Genomic DNA, 20,526 nt, shown 5'->3' with positions numbered 1-20,526 from the left:
ATTAGATATCAGTTTATTCTTTCAAACTGCCCCGTACACCGGTGTTCAGCGGTTACTGTAAGCAGCAAGCACGGTAATAAATGACAGTATCAGGGCCAGATCTAGACATTTCGGTGCCCTAGGGGAGATTGGCATTGGATTGGTATATACACAACAACAACAACAGTCACGATAACAGCAGTTACTCAGAGATAATTGTCTAAATGTTCCCGCTTCAGTGAGATGTGTAAATGCAGATTTGAAGGCTCTTCTCCAGCGGCTGCTGGGAGCTTCTGCTAAAGTCACCTGAGTGCATCTGGACACTTATAGAGGACATTAGCCGATTACTGAACCTGCGGCAGGCCGGTAGGTAGGACAAACACCTGCTGCAGACGCCTGTGGGACAATGAGAGTGGAGTGGACATTCGGAGACAACGGCGGAGAATAAGAGCCCAGTGGACACCGGCGGAGACACCGGCAGAGACACCGGTGGAGAATAAGCGTTGTTAGAGCTGTTTTTTTAAAACAACGCCGCCGAGAGGGTCTGAAAAGCCACCAAATAGCGATAAAGTCGGCACGTTAGAAGTCCTCTCCTTCCGTCACCCTGGGACCTTAGATCGTCTTGTTCGTTTGTTTTTGGACGTGGAGATGTTGTTTTATTGCATAACATCTGTAACAGTGTCCCCTACACTACAGTGAAAACACAGACTGACGGAAAATCTCTTCAATGGCGGGGAAAGAGTTAAAAAGAGAAACAATGGAGGAAACCCTGCAGCTGACTGTGATGACGTGTTGTGGACTGATCTCTGCTGCACTGCTAGATCAGTCCACAACATGTCATCACAGTGACACGCAGCATAATGCAGTGTGTGTAGTACTGACGGAGCAAAACCATGGCAACACGGGCGAAATCAAAGCAATTTATGCTTATTATTATCGGTTCTATTTATCTGCAAAAAAACGTTATTATTGGAATTATCGGTATGGCGTTATAAGTCCCATTATTGGGCAATATTTTATTAGTCCCGATAATTATCAAGCATCAAGCAAACTAGAATTACTGCCTCAAGTGTGTATGCCTCTGTGGACCACTTAAGTTGCACTGACAGTTTACATCCATGTCTATAAAAACATGGATGCTTCCTCTCAGAAGTCATCACACCCAAGATTGGTGTCACGAATTCAGCATTTGACCAAACGTCTCCCGCTCTCCTGACTTAAAAAAATGTGGACAAAAACATATTTTGGGGGTCACATTGACCTTGAACTTGACCACCAGATTCTGATCAGTTAGTCCCTGAGTCCAAGTGAACATTTTTTCCCAAACTGTATAAAATTCCCTCAAGCTGCGATCTCGAGAGCACAAGATTGAGACCGACGAGGTCACGTTGACCTTTGACTTTATGGCCGTTTCCACTGCAGGAACTCGGGGTTAGTTTTACATCGTCTCACCTGTTGGTGCATGTCTCCATCGCAGGAACCGCCCCTATAGGACAATTTTGCAGAACTTTTACAGGGGTGAACAAGTCCCTGCCTCTGGGTAGGTACTTCAGTGTGGCCCCAAAAAACTGTTGGGTGGGACATCACTAAAACAGGCGCCATTTTTAATGCTGCGTTCATGTGATGTCTGAATAATCGGAGTGTCAACTTTCCCACTGGGAAAATTCACTCGAACGGCCTCTCATGTTGGAAAAACAACTCGACAACTCCATATTATAACACGAGTTGTCAACTTGACGTCATAAATACATAAAAGTCAATGTTGAGTTAACGGTAAGAAACTTTTTCATTAATTCACAAATGGAAACAGCTATCAGCCTCCGGTTTAGCTTTCATGCTGATTCTTTACAACCTCAAAGCATATGAACACGAGTCGAAACAACAACTTTTCAATTCGGAAACTACGACATTCCGATATCACATGAACGCAGCATAAAACCCAACAGAGGAAGAAGAAGAAGAAGAAGCAGAACGATTACGTCAACTTTCCAGTAGGTCCAACTGTGGACTTACACCGCAATGGAGGCACAAAGCCTGAGAGGACCGACCACGAGGTCGTTCCTGTAAATGTTCTCGCCTCTGAGGTTTCCGCCATTGAAACACACCTACTGATCTCCTAACACGAATTAGTTCATTCTTAAGTCGGAATGAACGAAATCTTACGAAATATCCTTAAAATTTTCTTGAAATATCACGTTCAAGCTAATTGGACGGACAGACAGATGGATGGATGGAGCAATAACCCAAAAACATGATGCTTCTTGCCACGGCAACGCAGTTTCTCTCCTGTCACAACTACAGGTGAGCTGCCCATGAGCAAGGCACTTAACATCTAAAGACCAGCTGTAAAAAGTTTTAAGAAGCGAATGTTGCTAACTGCAGCATTGCTGAAGAAGGCCATGTGTTTGCCTTTTATTTAATAAATAAATCATTGTTTTTGGATGCAACACATCTTACACTCACCCTTCACTCATGCTCCCGGCACTTGTCAGTGAAGATATTGGACCGCTGGCGTCAAAGTTTCCCTCCAAGCCTCGATACCTGGAGCTGGTGTCTGCTGATGGAGGGAGGAACTGTGAATTTCCCCTGTTTTGGACGGAGCTGCTGTTTGAGTACACACCTGAGAAAGAGAGAAAGATTTGTTAAAGAAGTATTTCACTGCTAGAAAGATGTTTTTTGTTCATAAAACTAGTTTGTCTCTATTATAGAAGATGCAAATAATTTTGAAATTGTTGTTAAATAAGCGGAGAAAATAGAGAAAAATGACAGTGGCATTCGCTTTTTCAAGCTAACAGTTACGTGGTGAACTGCGCTAGCAAGAAACAGAAACTATATTATCATTTATTTTGGCAAAAATACATCTTCAAAAAGTTATTAAACACATTTTACACATATACATGGACAGAGGAGAAGTGGATAATGCTATTTTAGTGACTTGATGAGCTTCTGTAAACATTTAAAAAAAGAAATCACAGTAAACGTGAAGTCTGTTAAAATCCACGCTGACAGCGGCTGCCGTTCGAGTCAAGCTACAAAGCTTCAGAAAAAACGCTTCGAGCCTACAGGAAGTTTCTTTCAGGAGCGTTTGAAACTAAAAACATAGTTTTTCGGTGGTGTTCATTTAAATCTACACCACAAATACCTGCAGAGCTTTCAACACTTGGCTTTGACTTTGAGTTTAAGGGCGGCTGATGATGATAGCATATGTCACCATGAATCCAGCACACACATTCAGTAATGTACATACTCAGGTTCATACATAACAGTCAGAAAGTAACATTTGGCCATTTCTGATAAGGAGAAAGTCCTCTTGGGACGTTTTCAAAATTAAACACTGACATGCTTGTTTCACCCTGAATAAACATAGCTGGTAGTGTGCCGTTTGAGGCTTTTCCCTCAAAGTCTTCTGGGTAAAACTGCAAGTAGTCTGAAGTAATAGACATGGACAGCTCTCCTGGACACTCTCCCCTCTCTTTTGCCAACTGAGCCTCAGTGTACCTGACAGCTTCTTGATCCCAGTTCAGCCATTGAAAGGGAAAGAAAAAGAGCTTGGCTGGAAAACCGGTTTGGAGAAGCTGAGGGACGGGCGGGGAGAGGGCCAACTCGCCCGCAGTCAGTGCCCGGTAATTGGACAAGGTAAACACTGGCATGATGAGCTATCATCGCAGGAATGGGAGAGGAGGGAGAGGAAAAGGAGCAAATGAGGCCATGGGAGAAAATTAAAGAGACAGCTTAACAGCCCAGGTGTTTCGGCAATTACCCTTTTCTTTGTTTTCACTAATTTCCAGCGAGGTGTTGGAGGCTAAACGTAGATTTCCATTTGCTACCGTTTCGTCTGTGCATACCTGTGAAGTCGTCTAGGCTGGTTAAAGGTGAGCCGTTTCCTTGGTGGAGATGCTGCCTCGCCAGACAATCGCTCAAAATGTCCGATTCCAGCATCGTGTGCACCTGAACCTGTCAAACAGACCAGATACAGATGTTCAGGGTTCATACACATTTTAACCCATAAAACTTTAAAGACCAAACATTCTCTGAAACAACATCGATACCCCTTATAAGTTCTTGTTCATGACTATAAATAGCTTTTTTAAATATATATTATTAAAAAAAGGAATTAATTCAGAACAGGATTAAAACTGAGCATTTAAATTGAACTAAGGGACTGTTCCTTATTGATGAGAGGGGAGGGGGTGGTGCATAAAGGGGGACACATGTCAGATAATGTTTTTAAGCACTGGGGAGGTAATTATTATTTATTTTTTGTTCTAATTTTTTGTCATTTTTTTTAAATGGTGATTTTTTTTCTGTAAAAATGTTGGTAATTTTTTGTGATGATGTTAATCATCTTCAAACATATTTAAAGATTTTTAAAGATTTTTTCCTTTAAAGACTTTTGGCAATTTTTAAAGAAAAGTTTGGGTGATTTTTTCTTGACATTTTTGTGCAATGTTTTTTTTTTAAATAGTAAAGAAAGAAAGAAAAAAATGCTGTGTTTTATTTAAAAATCACCTAAAATTACACCATTTATCACATACAGAAACTGAAAATGCAGAAATTCTCGTTCTCTTTTCCAAAGCTTTCAGGGTATATTTAGTTTTCCAAAAGTTTCCCAGGCCTGGAAATTGCTTTTTGTAATATCCATGACTTTTCCAGGTCCTTTATGACCGTATAATCCCTGGATGTTCATAAAGATGATAAAAGTGGTTCATTTAGTAGATTTCACGTTGGTGAGCATGTGCAGATGCCTGCCTGCATGTGAGTAATTATGTTAAATCTGCAGCTTAGTTGTTTTCCAATTGTGTTTTGCTGTTGGGCAACACAGCTCCCATGGAGCTAAACTTTAAAATGATTCACTTCTATTTTGATTACATACAGTAGATCAATTGGAAACACAGTGAGATTTCCGCAGGCGACTTTCTACTGTTCATTTTTCAAAGAAATGATGCTTGTACCAGATGCCTGGTTCTTGTTTCGTCTTGCGATCCAGCTTGTTGAGGTACAAAATCCAGAAATCTTGTTAGGCAATCTTATTCCAAGATGTTCTAACAAAGTTAAGGCAAGACAATTTACTTTATTATCCAGTGCTAACAGAGGATCCCCCAGGACTTTCCAAAACAATTTATGGACAGCTCCGGGACTCACTGAGAAGCTCGCGAAGGACACCCAGGAACCACAAAAGAGTTATGAATAATCAGCGAAAAATGCGCCCCAACCAGTGTTTATAGAGATACAAACTTCAATAGCTGTGACGCATCAGCTCGAAGAAATGTATAACCGTGAGGAGTTTATGAAGTGCGTGTTTAATATTTCAAAGTTCTCTTTAGCCCCACAGGGTTTACTGCAGCGCAGGGCGTGTTAGCCATGTCACAACTTACAAGCACACGTGTTTCTGTTTAAACCAAACAAGGCATGGGAATACACACAAAAGCCCCAGTGTCACTCACGGTCCATAGAAAACAAACAAGGCCCAGATAACGCTGAACAATAGGCTCCCTATTCTGACTTCCAGGGAGTGTGTGTAATACTTTGTTTTGTTGTATTTCATCCTACTGAATCATAAACATGCCGACTCTCTCCTCCTGCTGCTCTCCATCTCTCCCTCTCTCAGAAACGAGGGTCTTCGTACAGACACAGGGTGCTACCTAGATCCCCGAGGAAACTCTTCTCTCTAAGAGGTTCTTTGAATGACAAGAACAAGAAGCTTAGTAATGTGCTGCCGTGGACAGGTCAGCAAGAAATCAGGCAAAGTGTACGCTATATTGATAGTATTTTTACTGCGCTGCCTTCCCATTAGACAGCCTGTTTTGATGGGGAAACTGTTAGTGGCTTCAGTCCCCATCTATGCTCCCATCAAAGCCACCAGACTTCATCGACAAACACAGTAATTTTAGCTCGCTGAACACAGGAGCTGCTGGTCTCCTGCTGCTTCGATCAGTCTAAAACATTGACTATGGAGAAGTACCTCATACAACCCCACTTCAAATCTGAACTATCTCTTAAACTACCGAGCTATATCTAAAAAATTGCCAATCTTATAAAATTGGGTTTTAAAATTGTGAAAAAGCAATATTATCTGCTCTAAACACTAAAGGGCGTGTTTGCTGAAGGCACTGAGCCGATGAACAACAGGCTCTCGCTCAGCACCATCTATGGGAATGAGATATCTGCAAGGTCACAGTGACCTTTGACCACCAAAATCTAATCAGTTCATTGTTGAGTCCAAGTGGATGTTGTGCCAAATTTTAGGACACTCCCTCAAGGCATTCTTAAAATATTGCATTCACAAGAACGAGACAGTTGTAAGGTCACAGTGACTTTGATGTTTGACCAACACTTTCTAATCAGTTCATTATTAAATCCAAGTGAACGTTTGTGCCAAATTTGAAGAAACTCCTTCAAGGTCTTCTTAAAATATTGAATTCACAAGAATGAGACGGCTGCAAAGTCCAAGTGACCTTTGACCCCTAAAATCTGATCAGTTCATCACTTAATCCAAGTGGACGTTTGTGCCAAATCTGAAGAAATTCCCTCAAGGCATTCTTGATATGTCGCCCATGAGAATGGGACGTACGCATGTGCGGACATGAGCACAACCCGAAAACATAATGCCTCTGGCACCGACACGGAGGAATAAAAAGTCATAAATTGTGTCTTTTATGTTAAATCTTATTCTTCTCGTGGCAGAAAAGCTTCTTAAACGATACCTACAAAGTCTAAAAACTGCACTTCAACCAAGATTAATAAGTATTAGCTCCTTAACTTTGGGTTACAACACATTTTTTTAATTTGATAGGGACAGATACACACAGACAAACTGAAAGCTTAGAATTAATTCCAGTGTCATAGTGTCTATATTGAATGCTAGTTTGCAACATTCGTCCCTAAAAAACCTTTAAGGAAACTCAGAAACTAGAAAAATAAATGGAACGTCAACTAAATACAGCAAGATACACTGGACAGAAACAGATCTTGCTTTCGTACAAAATAAAATTTCAGTGAATTTTTACAATATTGTTGTGCCTCTGAGGTCAAGCAGCCAGATGACCTGACCTTGAAGTAATAAAGAAATAGTTTATGGGGTCTCTGTGGTGGCCGAGCGGTTTAAGACCCTGACCATATAATCCGCAAATTCCACTGGTTCAGATCCAGCGGTGTACCTTCGTTGTATATCACTCTCCACTGTCCCCTGTCCAATAAAAGCATAAAAATACCACTAAAAGCAATAAAAACTACTTTAGAACAAAAGAAAACAGCTTATAAAAAAAACCTTTCTACCACATCTAATCTCATAGAATCCAACCTATTCTAGTTTTACAGACACAGGAAGGTTTTCTGGAAGATTTTGGTGATCAGACGGGTAATCTAAAGCTAAATGTCTAAATTGCTTTTGTTACCTTGACCTCCCGCTCCTGGAGGCCTTTGGCTGAATGAGCTTTGACGTGCTTTCGTAACGAGCTGGGGTCGGTGTAACGTTTGGTGCATCCTGGGATCTGACAGGCGTATGGCTTCTGTGAACGAAACACGACAAAGAAGGTGAAGAGAAGTGAGGAAAAAAGAGATTAAAATGCGAGCAGAAAATACTGTAGAGTACTCTGAATTGTGTTTATATAAAACATTTCCAAAACATGACACTTTTTGCGGATACGTGAAAAAAAACATGCAACAAAATAACAAAATAGACCATAAAATATACAAAACACATCCATAATATTCCGTTTAATTTTGTTAAAACATTAAATGAAATTATTATTATTCTCATTTTATTTTACTATATACTTCTTATATTAAGGAGGCACAATATGATTTTATTTAATTTTTTTTTACAGAAATCTGATTTTTTTTTTTTTTTTAAAGTTCCTAACCTTTAGTTTATCCACATGGGATTAATTTATTTCAGATTTATTGAAATAAAAGTGTGTGAAAAAAATGTTACAGGACCAAACTAGACCAAAATATGTATTTTATTTGTGTTTTATAAACTGCTCATATGTTTTATTTATTTATGTACTTATTTATTTATTTATTTCTGTAACTTGCAGCCTAACTTTATCTGTCAAATAAATGTGGTTGTGTAAAAATATTAAGTTGCATAAAATCTAAAGTACCTCAAAACTGTACATAGTTGTGAGGTACTTGGGTAAAAGTACTTAGTTACTTTCCACCACTGGACAATGGCCCTGACTGAACCCTCCTTTATATACTCACAACATTCACCACTATATGATTTGTGGATATGATGTTATATACAAAATATAACTGCATTTACAAATAAAAGTAGAGGTTGAGTCACATCCAGGTGGTTTTACAGGTTTGGTATTGTGTACTGCCTCTTGTGTATTATACACACAAACATTTAGGATAAATGCTGTAAATTTGGTTACTGGTGTGACATCTGTACTAACAGAGAGAGGAAGGACATGAAGATTATGTAAACATTTTACATGACGCACTTCTCAACCAAAAATAGAGTATATTTACCTTTCGTCTGCAGGCGTAAGGAGAGGAAGAGAGAGACGAGTTAAGAGAAACAGCTCAGAAAAACTTCAGCCAAAAATCATTTTATTCACAACATAAACTTTAGATCATCATCAGTATGTAAATACTGATTGACGATAAAAGTCCATTTATTTTAGCAAATAATTTCTAGACAGAATAAACCTTTCATAGCATAGGTTCAAAGGTAATTTCAAAATAAAAGACATAATAAACATCAAGTAATATGCTTCCAAATGTGGTTATAGTGTGAATTATTATTGGGGAACAATTAAGTCCGTACATACAGACAGTTTTTTGTACCATTTCACGTAAAAGTTTCTGCTCTTGTAGATTGTGTCTTCTGTATTTCACAATCTCGTCAAAGTTTTGAGTTTGGATGAGTAAATGAGCTCATTTCCATGAATCTAATTCCTCACAGGTTTTTTCCCCTTTGTCATTACAGAGTGTTTAACCAGGTGGAGTGAATTAAGTTTCCATGAAAACACATGTATATTATTTAGCTGAATCTTGTAGGATTATGTACTAAAATCTGAACATGACAAGTAGAAACAATGATCTACATTGTGACACTAACTAACCCACTGTTTATCAAATTAAGGGCTCTAACATTCAGAGTTTTTTTGGTTGTGTTTAAAAGCACAAATGATGAATTAATTAAAAAGACACAACAACAACCAAATACAACAACAACCACTGCTACTACTAGGAGTGAATTTGGGTATTCTGGGACATTAATGTGTCATGTCAACGTTAGGATTCTGACACAATTAAAACACGCATTTAAGTGGTGAACATGTGTTTTAGTCAACTAACCCTATATGATTGAGAATGTGGGACAGCATGCTTTGGGTACATTGTTATAGTCATTGAAGTTCTTAAAATGGGGAAAATGTGGCATCTAAGTCAGTATGATTTGTGAAAAAGTCGTAGCCATGGAGTCAGAATTGGGAGACCCAGAAGTTTGCTTTTTGCAGCAGCTGATCGTCTCATCCATCGATCTGATCAGCTCGGACCAGATTGACAGATAAATTATTCATGTCGTGACTCAAACTTCTCAAAATGCAGAAGAAAAAAGAACTTGTGACAAGCTGCTTTCACAGACCTGCAAAAATGTCCGAATTTAGAGAGGGGACGCCGAAAGATGTTACAGAATGAATAAAGTTTGTGTTTTATTTACTCTTTTGACTGGTCACTTATCATTTCACCATTGATTAGTCTTGTTGATGTCAACATTTGCTCATTTATCTATATCTAGAAAATCATGAGAGTCTTAAAAGCGCACTTAGTCACAATTCCTGCAGAAACAGGTGTGGAGGAGGAGGCTGCTATACTGATTAAAAATCCCCAAACTAGCCTAATTTTTGGTTTATATGAGCTGCAAATTTCATTTGAGACGTGTCTGCATGAGACTGACCTCATTTTGGAAACAAATCTTTTCTGACACACTATTATTCATAACATTGGTAACACAATACAAGATATTTAGTGAAACTTAAATAACTTGTATTGACACCGGTCTTTTCTTGGCGGGTTGTTACATTATATTCAGCAGATATTTACATTCAGACAGTTCTGGGACACATCTGGGGCTTCGTGATGGCGCCAGATGTGTCTGATTCTTGATTCCTGACGCAACTGCGAAGCCGCCATTAGCCAGCGTGAAACCACAAAAAGGAGAAAATAACTTTCTCCTCTTGTTGTAATAACACCGGAGTGCAACGTACAGCTCCATCGCGCCCGTGTAATAAGAGATCTGATTTGCCGGATTACAGCTAAGTCCTCATCGCTTGTCAGCAGGAGTAAAAATAACTGTGGTTTGTAGAATAACTCCACAGCAGGTATGTCGTTTCACAATCTGAAAGAATGTTCTGTACTGTATGCAGAAAGAGGAGGAGAGAGGGGAGCGGTGGCACTTTAACTTCACGTGAACCCCTCAGTACCAACAAATACTGTATCGTAAAGAAATCTGTGTATTTAAAGCCTGCAGGAGGGCGAGGTTTTTTTCTCCACAGCTCTGTCCAGACATGAAATGTTGCTTCATCTGTGTGTTAAAGAGACTGCTTATCGCCATTTGGATGTAGATGACTTCATGTAGACATGAAATTAAATGGGAGATCCTTCACGTAACGGGGCACTGCACCGCCAAATGTGTTTTTTTTTTTTTTTGCTTCACACCATAGACTGTATATAAAGATGAACGACGTGACAGCTCAGGACACATCCATCTTCACTTTTTACACACTTATTTACATTTTTTTTCTTTTTATTGCTCTTTTGAATCTTTTTGGCTTTTTTGTTTGTCTATTCTCTGCGCATACTGTACATATATTTATTATTATTAATGTTATTTTATTTCATTTTATTCTATGTTAAGTGCCTTCCTTTGTATTTAAATTTGCATTATTTTGCATTTTAAAACAAACATCGTAGTCAGTTACTGCTCTCCTATTTGCTGCTGTAACAAAACAATTTCCCTCACATGATTAATAAAGTATTTCTATTCTATTCTAGTTCCCCAAAAATGAAGCCAAAATATCTCAATAGCCCCCTGGTGGCTGGCTGCAGAATAGCTCATAAACCCCAAATCCCCCAAAGTTAGCAGAGGGGACATGGGCCAAACTAAAAACTCACTCAATTCATTTCTTTTGCAACTTAACCACCGACAATAAACCTTCACAATAACTTGTTCCTACAGCTGTCAAATAAATAGTGATATATAAATATAAAGTAGCATAAAATGTAAATACTGAGCAAAATAAATCTGAAAAATTAGTTTGCGTATGGGAAAACTCACGAAATCGCCCCATCAAGTAGGATCAACGACTCTGAAAGTTGCTAAAAATTTTGGTACACAACTTTTCGACTTTACCACCATATATGCAGAAACATAGCAGATGAATGCATTCATTGCTATTACTAAATTAAAACTGGGTCATGTGTAGTCTTTTTGTTTCTTTGTTTTTTATTTTGTCTCTGCATTAAAGATGTCAATGAAGTGATACATTTATATGAGTGATCCTCACGTGGTAATTGTGCAGTCTCTGTCTGTGCTGTGGGCTCCTGATGCATTTTTTGAGGAGTTTCACTATATTTGAGCAACATGTTTTAACATAGATAACGCTGGTTTCATACTATATGTGCTAGAATAAAGTGTAATGAGGGCTGTGTGTTACTGACCGTGTCCAGATGTGTGCGCTGGTGCTTGGCTCGGTCGCTGGAGTTGCTGAAGGCTTTCAGGCAGCCGGGATGCTGGCAGATGTACGGTTTCTCTCCTGTGTGGCTCCTCAGGTGGATCTTCAGGTTCTCCAGACGTGAGAACGCCTTGGAGCAGCCCTCAAACTGACGAGGAAAACACAAACAGTCAGACGGTGACGGGAGTTAAAGGCAGCTGTAAAGTAAGAACAGTGGTCCTGGGCCTCCATAAGGATGCTAACACAACTCATTTTACTGAGTACTGACAAATATTTAACGCGTGATAAACTGTGGAACAATTCACCAGTGATGTAATAAAACAAAATAACAATACTTCTCCACAGTATTTTTGTGAATATCTGTACTCAAGTTTATATATTATTGTCAGCTTTTACTCCATTACGTTTCCTAATTTCCCATATGCATGTTCTTTACTTTGTTACTACAAAATAAAATCAGTTTGGCGAATCAGTGGTGCAGCTTGCAGGTGAGGTCATAGGTTAAACACATTAAGGCACAAACATTTGCTCTTAAAGCTGCAGTTTCAATCAGTTCACTGCTGAAATTTGAGTAAACCTTTGAGGTCTTTGTGCGATATTGTGTTCTTGAGAATGTCACAGTGACCTTGACCTTTGACCTTTGCCCACAAAATTCTAATCAGTTATTTGTTAAGTTCAAGTAGGCATTTGTGCCAAATTTAAGGAAATTTCCTGAGGGGGTTCTTGAGATATCACGTTCACAAGACTGAGATGGATGCAAGGTCACAGTGACCTTGACCTTAGACCTTTCAACACCAAATTTGAATCAGTCCATACTTGAGTCTAAGTGGACACTCTTGAGATACCACTTTAATGAGAATGGGATGTATGAACGGATAACCCCAAAATATAATGCCTTAAAAGGCTTAAAAATCCATTTTGACACTTAAGCACAGTGAAAAATCCGATACTTTAAGAAATAAGTGACTTTAGCTTTTACTTAAGTAATTTTCTGGTTAAATATCTGTTGACTTTCACTCAAGCGTGTCTCTAAGGTACCTCATCCACGCTGCAATTGACCACGAAGTAAATGGTGCAATGCAGAAATGCAAGGCAGGTTAAATTTTATTGGACCTTTCAATTATATTACATTCATATACATTTTAGTTTTATGTAATTTCTGTTAACCAAAAGAAATTAAAACATCAGAACTTTTATCTTTCATACAAATCATATAAAAATCCCCTGTGCACCTTTTATAATTATGTTGGCTTGTAACTAGCAGATAATAAAATCACATTTTCACATCATAGATGAGTGATACCGAAGTCTGATCCAACAGAAATAACTAGTAAAGAGGTAATAAAGTCACACATTTCAGGCTATTCAATCATAAACTTCAGGTAGCTGCCTTTTCCCAAACAGCAAATGGGGATGAAACCACACATGCACACACACACACACACACACACACACACACACACACACACACACACACACACACACACACACACACACGCACACACACACACACACACACACACACCAGACTGTGGTAGGTTCTGGTAAAAGCGTTTCTTTTGGACTCGAGCCAGACAAGAAGCAAATATCAGAGTCAGCAGGCTACACACTGCAGGCTGTAAACTGCAGCTTTATAACTTTACAGGAACTGTGTCAAATTCAATCTCACCGACTTAAAATGACCAATGTTTTCATTTCTGGCGTGTAAGTCAGAGTTTAAATGGAAATATTCTCAAGCACGAGTTTTCAAGGTTTGATTTAAACCTCCTGGAAAACCAGTGGGGAATCAGAGAGCATTTAGATCATCGCAGGAGAGAAATTTTAACATTTTTTCCGGCATTTAAAACTTTTAGAATTTACTTTAAGTGGTAAATGCAACACATTTTGATTTGTTATAAATGTGCTTTAAATGTTTTCATCAAAACAACCAAACAATTGTTAAGAACCAAAATGAAGGAAAGTCATTTTGTTTGTCTATGAATAACGCGGCATTAAAATAAGATTAATGCCCCATGTATTTTAAAGAGTTTGAAACGATTTATTTCAATAATTTGTCTCTGAAAAGGAATAATACCGTTTTGGAAGCATGTCTTCAAATGAGGTCGTGATCTGTTCTTAAAATAAAATACAAGAATAAAGCGTTTCATCCTTTTTAAAGTAATCCAGAAAACATGGAAACCATTTTTTTCTACCCAATAATCATTCCTGGGGGTTTTTATTAGTTCTCGCTAATGAGTCAGTAAATGTCAGTCACCTCATTTAGTTTCTGTGTACAAAAACACGACATCATTGTGATTAATTGATTCAAGGTTTGAAATCCCCTCAACAAACAACAACAAAAAAGGATGGAAATTAAAAGCATGTCATTAAAAAACAGCCTGGTGACTAAAATATCCAAACACTCAAACACACACACTGGCCCGTATCTGCACGTCCAGTTTTCTGTGTTTAATCTGTGTTTGAGCATCTTGTCTGCCCCTCTGGAAGCTGAAGTCAAACTAACGGCTTGATTATTATTTATTGTCTGTTTAGTGCAGTATTTGCTGTTGTGTTGATGCTCTTAATCAATATTTAATGTGCAAGATCTTACATTCAATCTTTAAGAGTTTGGATCAAAAACAAACTTTCCGCTGAAGTCCACTTCTAATTTGAAATTGCCGTTTTCTCGAAGTGGAGAAAAGTATGTCGTGACATCCCCTTATGTGAGAACGGAGCATGCACAGAAAGAACGCAGCCAGAGATAAATCTGCTATGTTGTTTACATGATAAAAATGAAAAGGTTTAAACTACACTTCTGCCTTTGAGCAGTTTAAACCTGTTTAAGCTGACTGAGGTGTTTAAACGGATCACGTTTAATCTGTTTGGGCTTTTAAACCTATTCTGATGAGATTAGCAGGCTCCACGTAAATGTGCCTAATGACTGTTGGTGTTTTCATGGGATTTGTTGACAGCAGGGAAAAAATGTTTTAAAAAACTGACAAGCCTTATCCTTTAAATGCATCCACATATGAATGTCATGTCAGCACCATAAATTATGAATGATGTCTCTGCCACGGTGGATTTAAAAACGCTTTGGGAGCTGGTGTTTACAGCTGGACGAACACCTGTCTGATCTGAGTCTTGACGTTACGAGCTGGTAAATGAGGCTGAATTCATTAAGACACACTGACTACATTCATGTGAGGGATTCATTTTTCCATTGGCGCACCACAAATGACTGCATTTACATATTTTGGCCTGAGCGCTTTATAAAAATAAAATGACGTTATTTATGTATTTCGAGCGTGACTCATTTTTTTCTGTGTTGATGTTGATTTAATTTTATTAATCTGTTTGCAGGCGACTCTCCGCTGCGCTATGTTTACAAGCTAACAGCAGATTAGGTCATTTTAATGAACTAAGTCACCAAAGTAGGAAGCGAGTCCCTGAGTGAAGATTTCTGAATGATTTATTAATCGGAGTCAGGTTGATGACAGCGGTGGAGTCACTGGGGTCGCCGGGGAGAGAGTTAGTCAGTCTTAGAGACGAGGATTTGGACACAAGCTGAAGGTCATCATGGGATGGACGTGTCCAAGCAGCAAAAGTTTCAGAATATGACTCATGAGAGAAATGAAGCTCCTCAGAGGCCACCGTTTAGATGGTCAGTGCAGAAACCTCACGTTCTCGGTTTCCTTTTAGACCTAACGTAATCTTTTTTTGTCTTTCTCTTGGATATGTGTCAAGAATTTTTCAAAATGCATTTGCTTCTTTTGTTTTATTCTGTCATTTTGAGTTCATAGTCCATCATCTTTTCAAAGATTGTGCATGTTTCGCAGGAGAAGTTGCTCAGGCACAAGAGACAGCAGGAAACGCTCAGTTTTCTCTGTGCGGACTCTAAGTTCAATGGAAAATTGATGTATAATGTCACCATCGCAAACCGCAACGTTCATCACAAACGCATGAAAAAAAGGATTTTGATCAGCTTTAAATATTTGAAGGAAGTAAAAAAAAGGAGCAGCCACAGTGATCCGAGTTGCAACTCCTCAGTGAGGCAACCAACTTTGCTGCCCTGCTGTTGTGTAGAAAAGTAATTGCACTGCACACACTATATATTTAAAATTAGTTTCATTATCTCATTAATCTGCTGATTATTTTCTCTATTAATGAATCATTAATTGTTTAATGTGACATTCACAATTTCTGAGTAACCTGGGTGGGAATCACCAGAGGCCCCACAATACGGTATTATCGCGATACTTCAGTCATGATACAATATTATTGCAATTTTAAACCTTTTGCGAAATGCTGAATACTGTGATAATACATAATGTGATTTATTATCTTTTTTCATCTATAAATTATGTCCCCAAATGTCCCCAAAAATTGTTAACATCTGTCTTGTTGTTTTTAATGCCAAATATATGTAGCAGGCTGTAAAAGCATATTATTATTATAGGCTACTGACAGTTTTATTTGTACTGGTAAAACTAATAATAATATAATATAATAATCGATACTGTTCAAGTATTGATACAATACTGCCACACAAAATATTACACCTCAAAACCTTATCAGTTTTTCCTTCTAACTTTTGTCAAGAATCAAGAAAAAAGCAGCAAAGTCTGAAATTTGAAAAGCCAGACTAAAGAATATTTGGCATTTTTGCTAGAAAATTTTTTTTTAATGATGAACTGATTTTCAAATAGTTGTTGATTATTTTTTTGTCAATCGACTGATTTATTTATTGAGAAATGATTGCAATAGTAATCAGGGCTTGCTTGTGACATGATAGAAAATGACCTCTTTATTAAGACAATATGAGTTTGTTGTTTACACCAGTTAATCTTTCACTGAGCAGAAAATTTGGGGATTTGGGGTTTTCCCACACATTTATTTATTTTTGGTGGCCAACCACAATCAAAACATCTGCCGCCAAATATTAATTTTAGATTTCTTTGGAGTTCATTAGGAGCACTATTGGAATATTTATATACACAGTTTGGTCGGTCATTGCACCTCAGTCTCAGATTACAAAAAGTACAAAAAATACCTAAAAATTAGTCAATGTAAACAGTATGGTATGTAAGTGCCATACTGTTTACATTGCTACTGATAATGCACTTTTGTCTTCTGTATGAATTGTATTGTTTCCTTAAGTTTTCTTTTTCTCTTTCTTTCTTTCCTAATTTCTCTTTGTTACCTGCCAAGGGACTACGTATGTAAATTAGCCGTCATTTGTATTTTATACTGATGTTCATTACTATGCTATGTCTTAAATAAACATTAAATAAATAATTAAATGTACCTTACTGTAATTCCTGTTATTGTTTGTATGTTATTGTATGTAGCCTTGATATTTTCTCATTTTTCCTCTTCTCGTTACTAAAAGCCCGACTAAGGAAAGGAGTTGAAACATCAGTTACTACAGCTTGTTTGTAACAGGTGAAAGTTTACTTTGCTAATTTGCATTGTCCCTCTCAAATAAACTATGTAAATAAATAAGTGTTTTAGAGGTCAAGACACTTTAAAGCAGGAGGGCGTTTTCTCTCTGGAAACATACAGTAGTCTCAATGGGAATGAATGATTTATCAGTTAATTACAACACTTCTCAGTAGCTATAAATTAATTGCATTCGTCAGAATAACCACAGGGCAATCAGCAGGTTTTTGGACACTCAGTGCAGCAGACACATCCTCCATTCATTCTACGCTGCCACGTTTCTTCCTCTGGCACGCATGAGTAAGGGAAACCTGTCGTGAGGAGAGGAAACCGTTTGATCATCTCTCTGTCTGACAGACTCTCGATCGTCGCAGTCTGAGAGGAGTCCAGACGTACTGTAAGCAGGTTAATGCCTTTCAAACCCACTTAAACCTCTAAACGGCCCATTTGAACGCAACATAAATTTGGAAAGGATGAGATTTGTTTTGACCGACTGAATGCAGCAGCTGTGGTTGAGCTGAGCAGCCGCGGTCGCCACTTTGATTTCTGCATTTTTTGAATAAATCATGGGTGAGGTCAATGAAAAGCCCTCACTGCATTACTGAAGAGTCGCCCTTGAGTTAAAAAAAAAACAACTTACAGTGGACAATCATAACAGCTTCCAGCATACTTGCATGACTTTTGTATTTGCTTATTAACCCTATTGAGGTGAAATTCTTTATAAGCCTTTGGGGGTTTCTAAGTCTCACCAGCACAACCTTGTTTTTGTTGTTGTTGTACTTCTGTTTTCTGTTCTGCTTTATGCAAAAAAAAAAAAAAAAATCTAAAAAACAGGATTATAAAAAGTGGAATTCATAAAAGACTTAATAAATAAATCAATAAATCCATCAATGAAAAGATTAAACATGAATCAAAAGATTTGCTCCTCCATAGCTCAACCCTCTCGTCCAAATATGGTCACCTCTGCCTCCTAAAAACCAAGACAGTGACGGCCAAAATGCCGAACACCAGGTTTTAAAATGGGAGTCCACAGCCAACGGGGGACGTCATGGAAGCCACGTCCATTATTTAAACAGTCTATGAGTAAAATATGAAATAATGACAGCTCTGGAAAGAAACAGAGTTTGAAATATTTGATTTTTTTTCTTTTATCTCACTGCATGCCTGTTAAAGAGATTTTTGCTTTAATGTGTAAAGTGCTGATAAAAAGGCACATTTTGTTTGTCTTCTCTGTCACACTCAAAAATCATTTTTTGTGATCAGCCTGTGAAAATCAAACTGACTCACCATGCATTTATTGGGTTTTTCTCCAGAGTGGACCCTCATGTGGATGAGCAGCTTGTAGCGAGCGTTGAAGGGCTTGTGGCGTCTCACGCAGCCGGCCCAGAAACAGGAAAACTCCTCCCCTTTGCGCTGGTCGATGTGCACCTTCTCGATGTGCCTCACCAGCTCCTCCTGGCTGCTGTAGGTGGCGCTGCAGTCGATCCAGTGGCACGGCTGGTCCTGCTGGTCCACCGTGGGTTGGTCCTGGCCTACGGGTCCGTTAAGCCTCTGGAAATGAAGTGCGGCGCCATCCTGACCTTGGAGGGGCTGGCCCACGTGAAACAGCTCCCCCTGGTGGTTGTTGATTTGAAACGTTTCCCTCTTGCATGGCGAGAAATCATCCGCAGGCTCCTGTTTTATTGAGTGATAATCGTCCTGTATCTTTGGTTGTAGATGAGGAGTCTTGTTGCCGCCAGGTGCATCAGAAGGAGGTGCAGAAAAAAAAAAAGACGAGGTGGAGGAGGAAGAGGAAAGAGAGGATGGCGGGGAGCCAAAAGGAGGTGATGTGGCACAGCTGGTGAGCATATATGATAACGGGAGGGAGGGCTGGGGGTAACAGCTGAACCTCTGGGTGATGTTTTTAGGATCTGTGTGCGCAGTGGTGGCAAAGTCCTCCATAGTTTTGTCTACGTGGGCTGTCTTACAGCTGAGCAGCGAGGTGAGGTCTCGACCCAGCGAGGACAGAGACAGAGAAGTCCTCGGAAGACAGCACAGACCACCTGAATGTATCGAGGACTGACAGAAGCCACCAGAAGACAGCGGCGCCTGAGGGTCCTCTGCATCCTCAAAAACACTTCCGAAACCAGGAAGAGTCAGCTGGACGTCTGGAGGCCCGAGGTCAGGGGGCCACATCCTCTCCCTTTAGGAAAAATCACTGATGCTGATTATCTTGGAGCGACTGGAGGAATCCATTGGAGATAAAACCATCTACAGGATCTTTCTGTTCTCAAATGTAATCACATTAGGTTCATTTTCGGCGGTTGGCATCTTCTCGTTCAGCGTTTGTAATCTTCTGTCATTTGTTCCAAACTGCTGCTGCGTGGTCAGTCATCTCTCGTGCTGCACTGTGGAGACAGAAACCAAACCCAGATGAGTCACTTTAAAAGACAAACAATACCAAACACTCTGAAATATATCACATAACAGCTTTGAGAACAAGCCTGTGAAGAAGTAACCAGATCCTTTACTAAAAAAAAATTACCAATACAAAAAATTAAAGCTATGAAGTCCTGCAATCAAAATCTTGCATGAGTTAAAGTTTGTAAGTATAATCAGCCAAGAGTACATTCATGAGACTGGGACAGACGAGATCACAGTGACCTTGAACTTTTATTAATTTCCACAAAAATATAATAAGATCCTTGTTAAGTCCAAGTGGACGTTTGTGCTAAATTCGAAGAAATTCCCTCGAGGCGTTCTTATTCACAAGAATGGGATAGACAACCTGAGAACATGATGCCTTCAGCCATGGCTACCACCGACACGGAGGCATAAAAACCTTTGACCAACAAAAGTTCATCCCTGACTTAGAGTAAATGTTTGTGCCAAATTTAAATAATTTCTGAGATATCACCTTTCCCTGGCCATTAGAACTGTGAATGCAAATGTGTGATTTAACTTCTCGCTTCAAATTTCACACACAGCATAGTGTAATTCTCAGGTGCCATATCCAATATGTGCAATATCTAATTGACTATTTATCTATATTTATTGGTTTTATGTTTATTTATTGTTTTTTAGGTTTTACATTGTGTGATTTGTAAGATTTGCACTCTTCAGATGTAGCACCTTTAATTTTCTTGTATTGCTCATGCAAGGCAATAGATGCATTCAGTTCAATTCAATTCAGTCTTAATGTTCAATGTTCAACGGCTCAATCTAAGGTAACAAAAACACAACGCTTCTTAGTTCCAGGTGATTATAAATTGATGAAAACATGAATATTATACTCCATTTCTGCCACTATATCCCACTAAAAAATACACACTGGACCTTTAAGTAAAGGATCTGAATACTTCCTCCAACCTTTCCTCTGGAGCCACAGGCTTCATATGACTTTTTTCACATATTCGGTACACTCTCCAACAGCTGTAGAGTTTAAAGTGTAAAATCCACCTTT

General features: G+C 38.8%; 1 protein-coding gene across 1 annotated transcript in view; it reads right to left on the bottom strand.

Moving 5' to 3' along the window:
• Positions 1-20,526, bottom strand: part of LOC121951488 (zinc finger protein GLIS1) — a 52,943-nt gene that overhangs the window by 9,734 nt on the left and 22,683 nt on the right. The window contains exons 2-6 of the mRNA XM_042497823.1: positions 18,372-19,471; positions 11,653-11,814; positions 7,374-7,487; positions 3,825-3,933; positions 2,443-2,599 (exon numbers count right to left, since the gene is read on the bottom strand). Coding sequence (XP_042353757.1) covers positions 2,443-2,599; positions 3,825-3,933; positions 7,374-7,487; positions 11,653-11,814; positions 18,372-19,259 — 1,430 coding nt within the window. The 5' untranslated portion in view covers positions 19,260-19,471. The remainder of the gene's footprint in view (positions 1-2,442; positions 2,600-3,824; positions 3,934-7,373; positions 7,488-11,652; positions 11,815-18,371; positions 19,472-20,526) is intronic.

The sequence above is a fragment of the Plectropomus leopardus genome, chromosome 12, assembly GCF_008729295.1.
Source record: "Plectropomus leopardus isolate mb chromosome 12, YSFRI_Pleo_2.0, whole genome shotgun sequence".
Taxonomy (NCBI): Eukaryota; Metazoa; Chordata; class Actinopteri; order Perciformes; family Serranidae; genus Plectropomus; species Plectropomus leopardus.
Note: the sequence above shows the minus strand (reverse complement) of the source record. Positions and strands in the feature narration are given on the sequence as shown.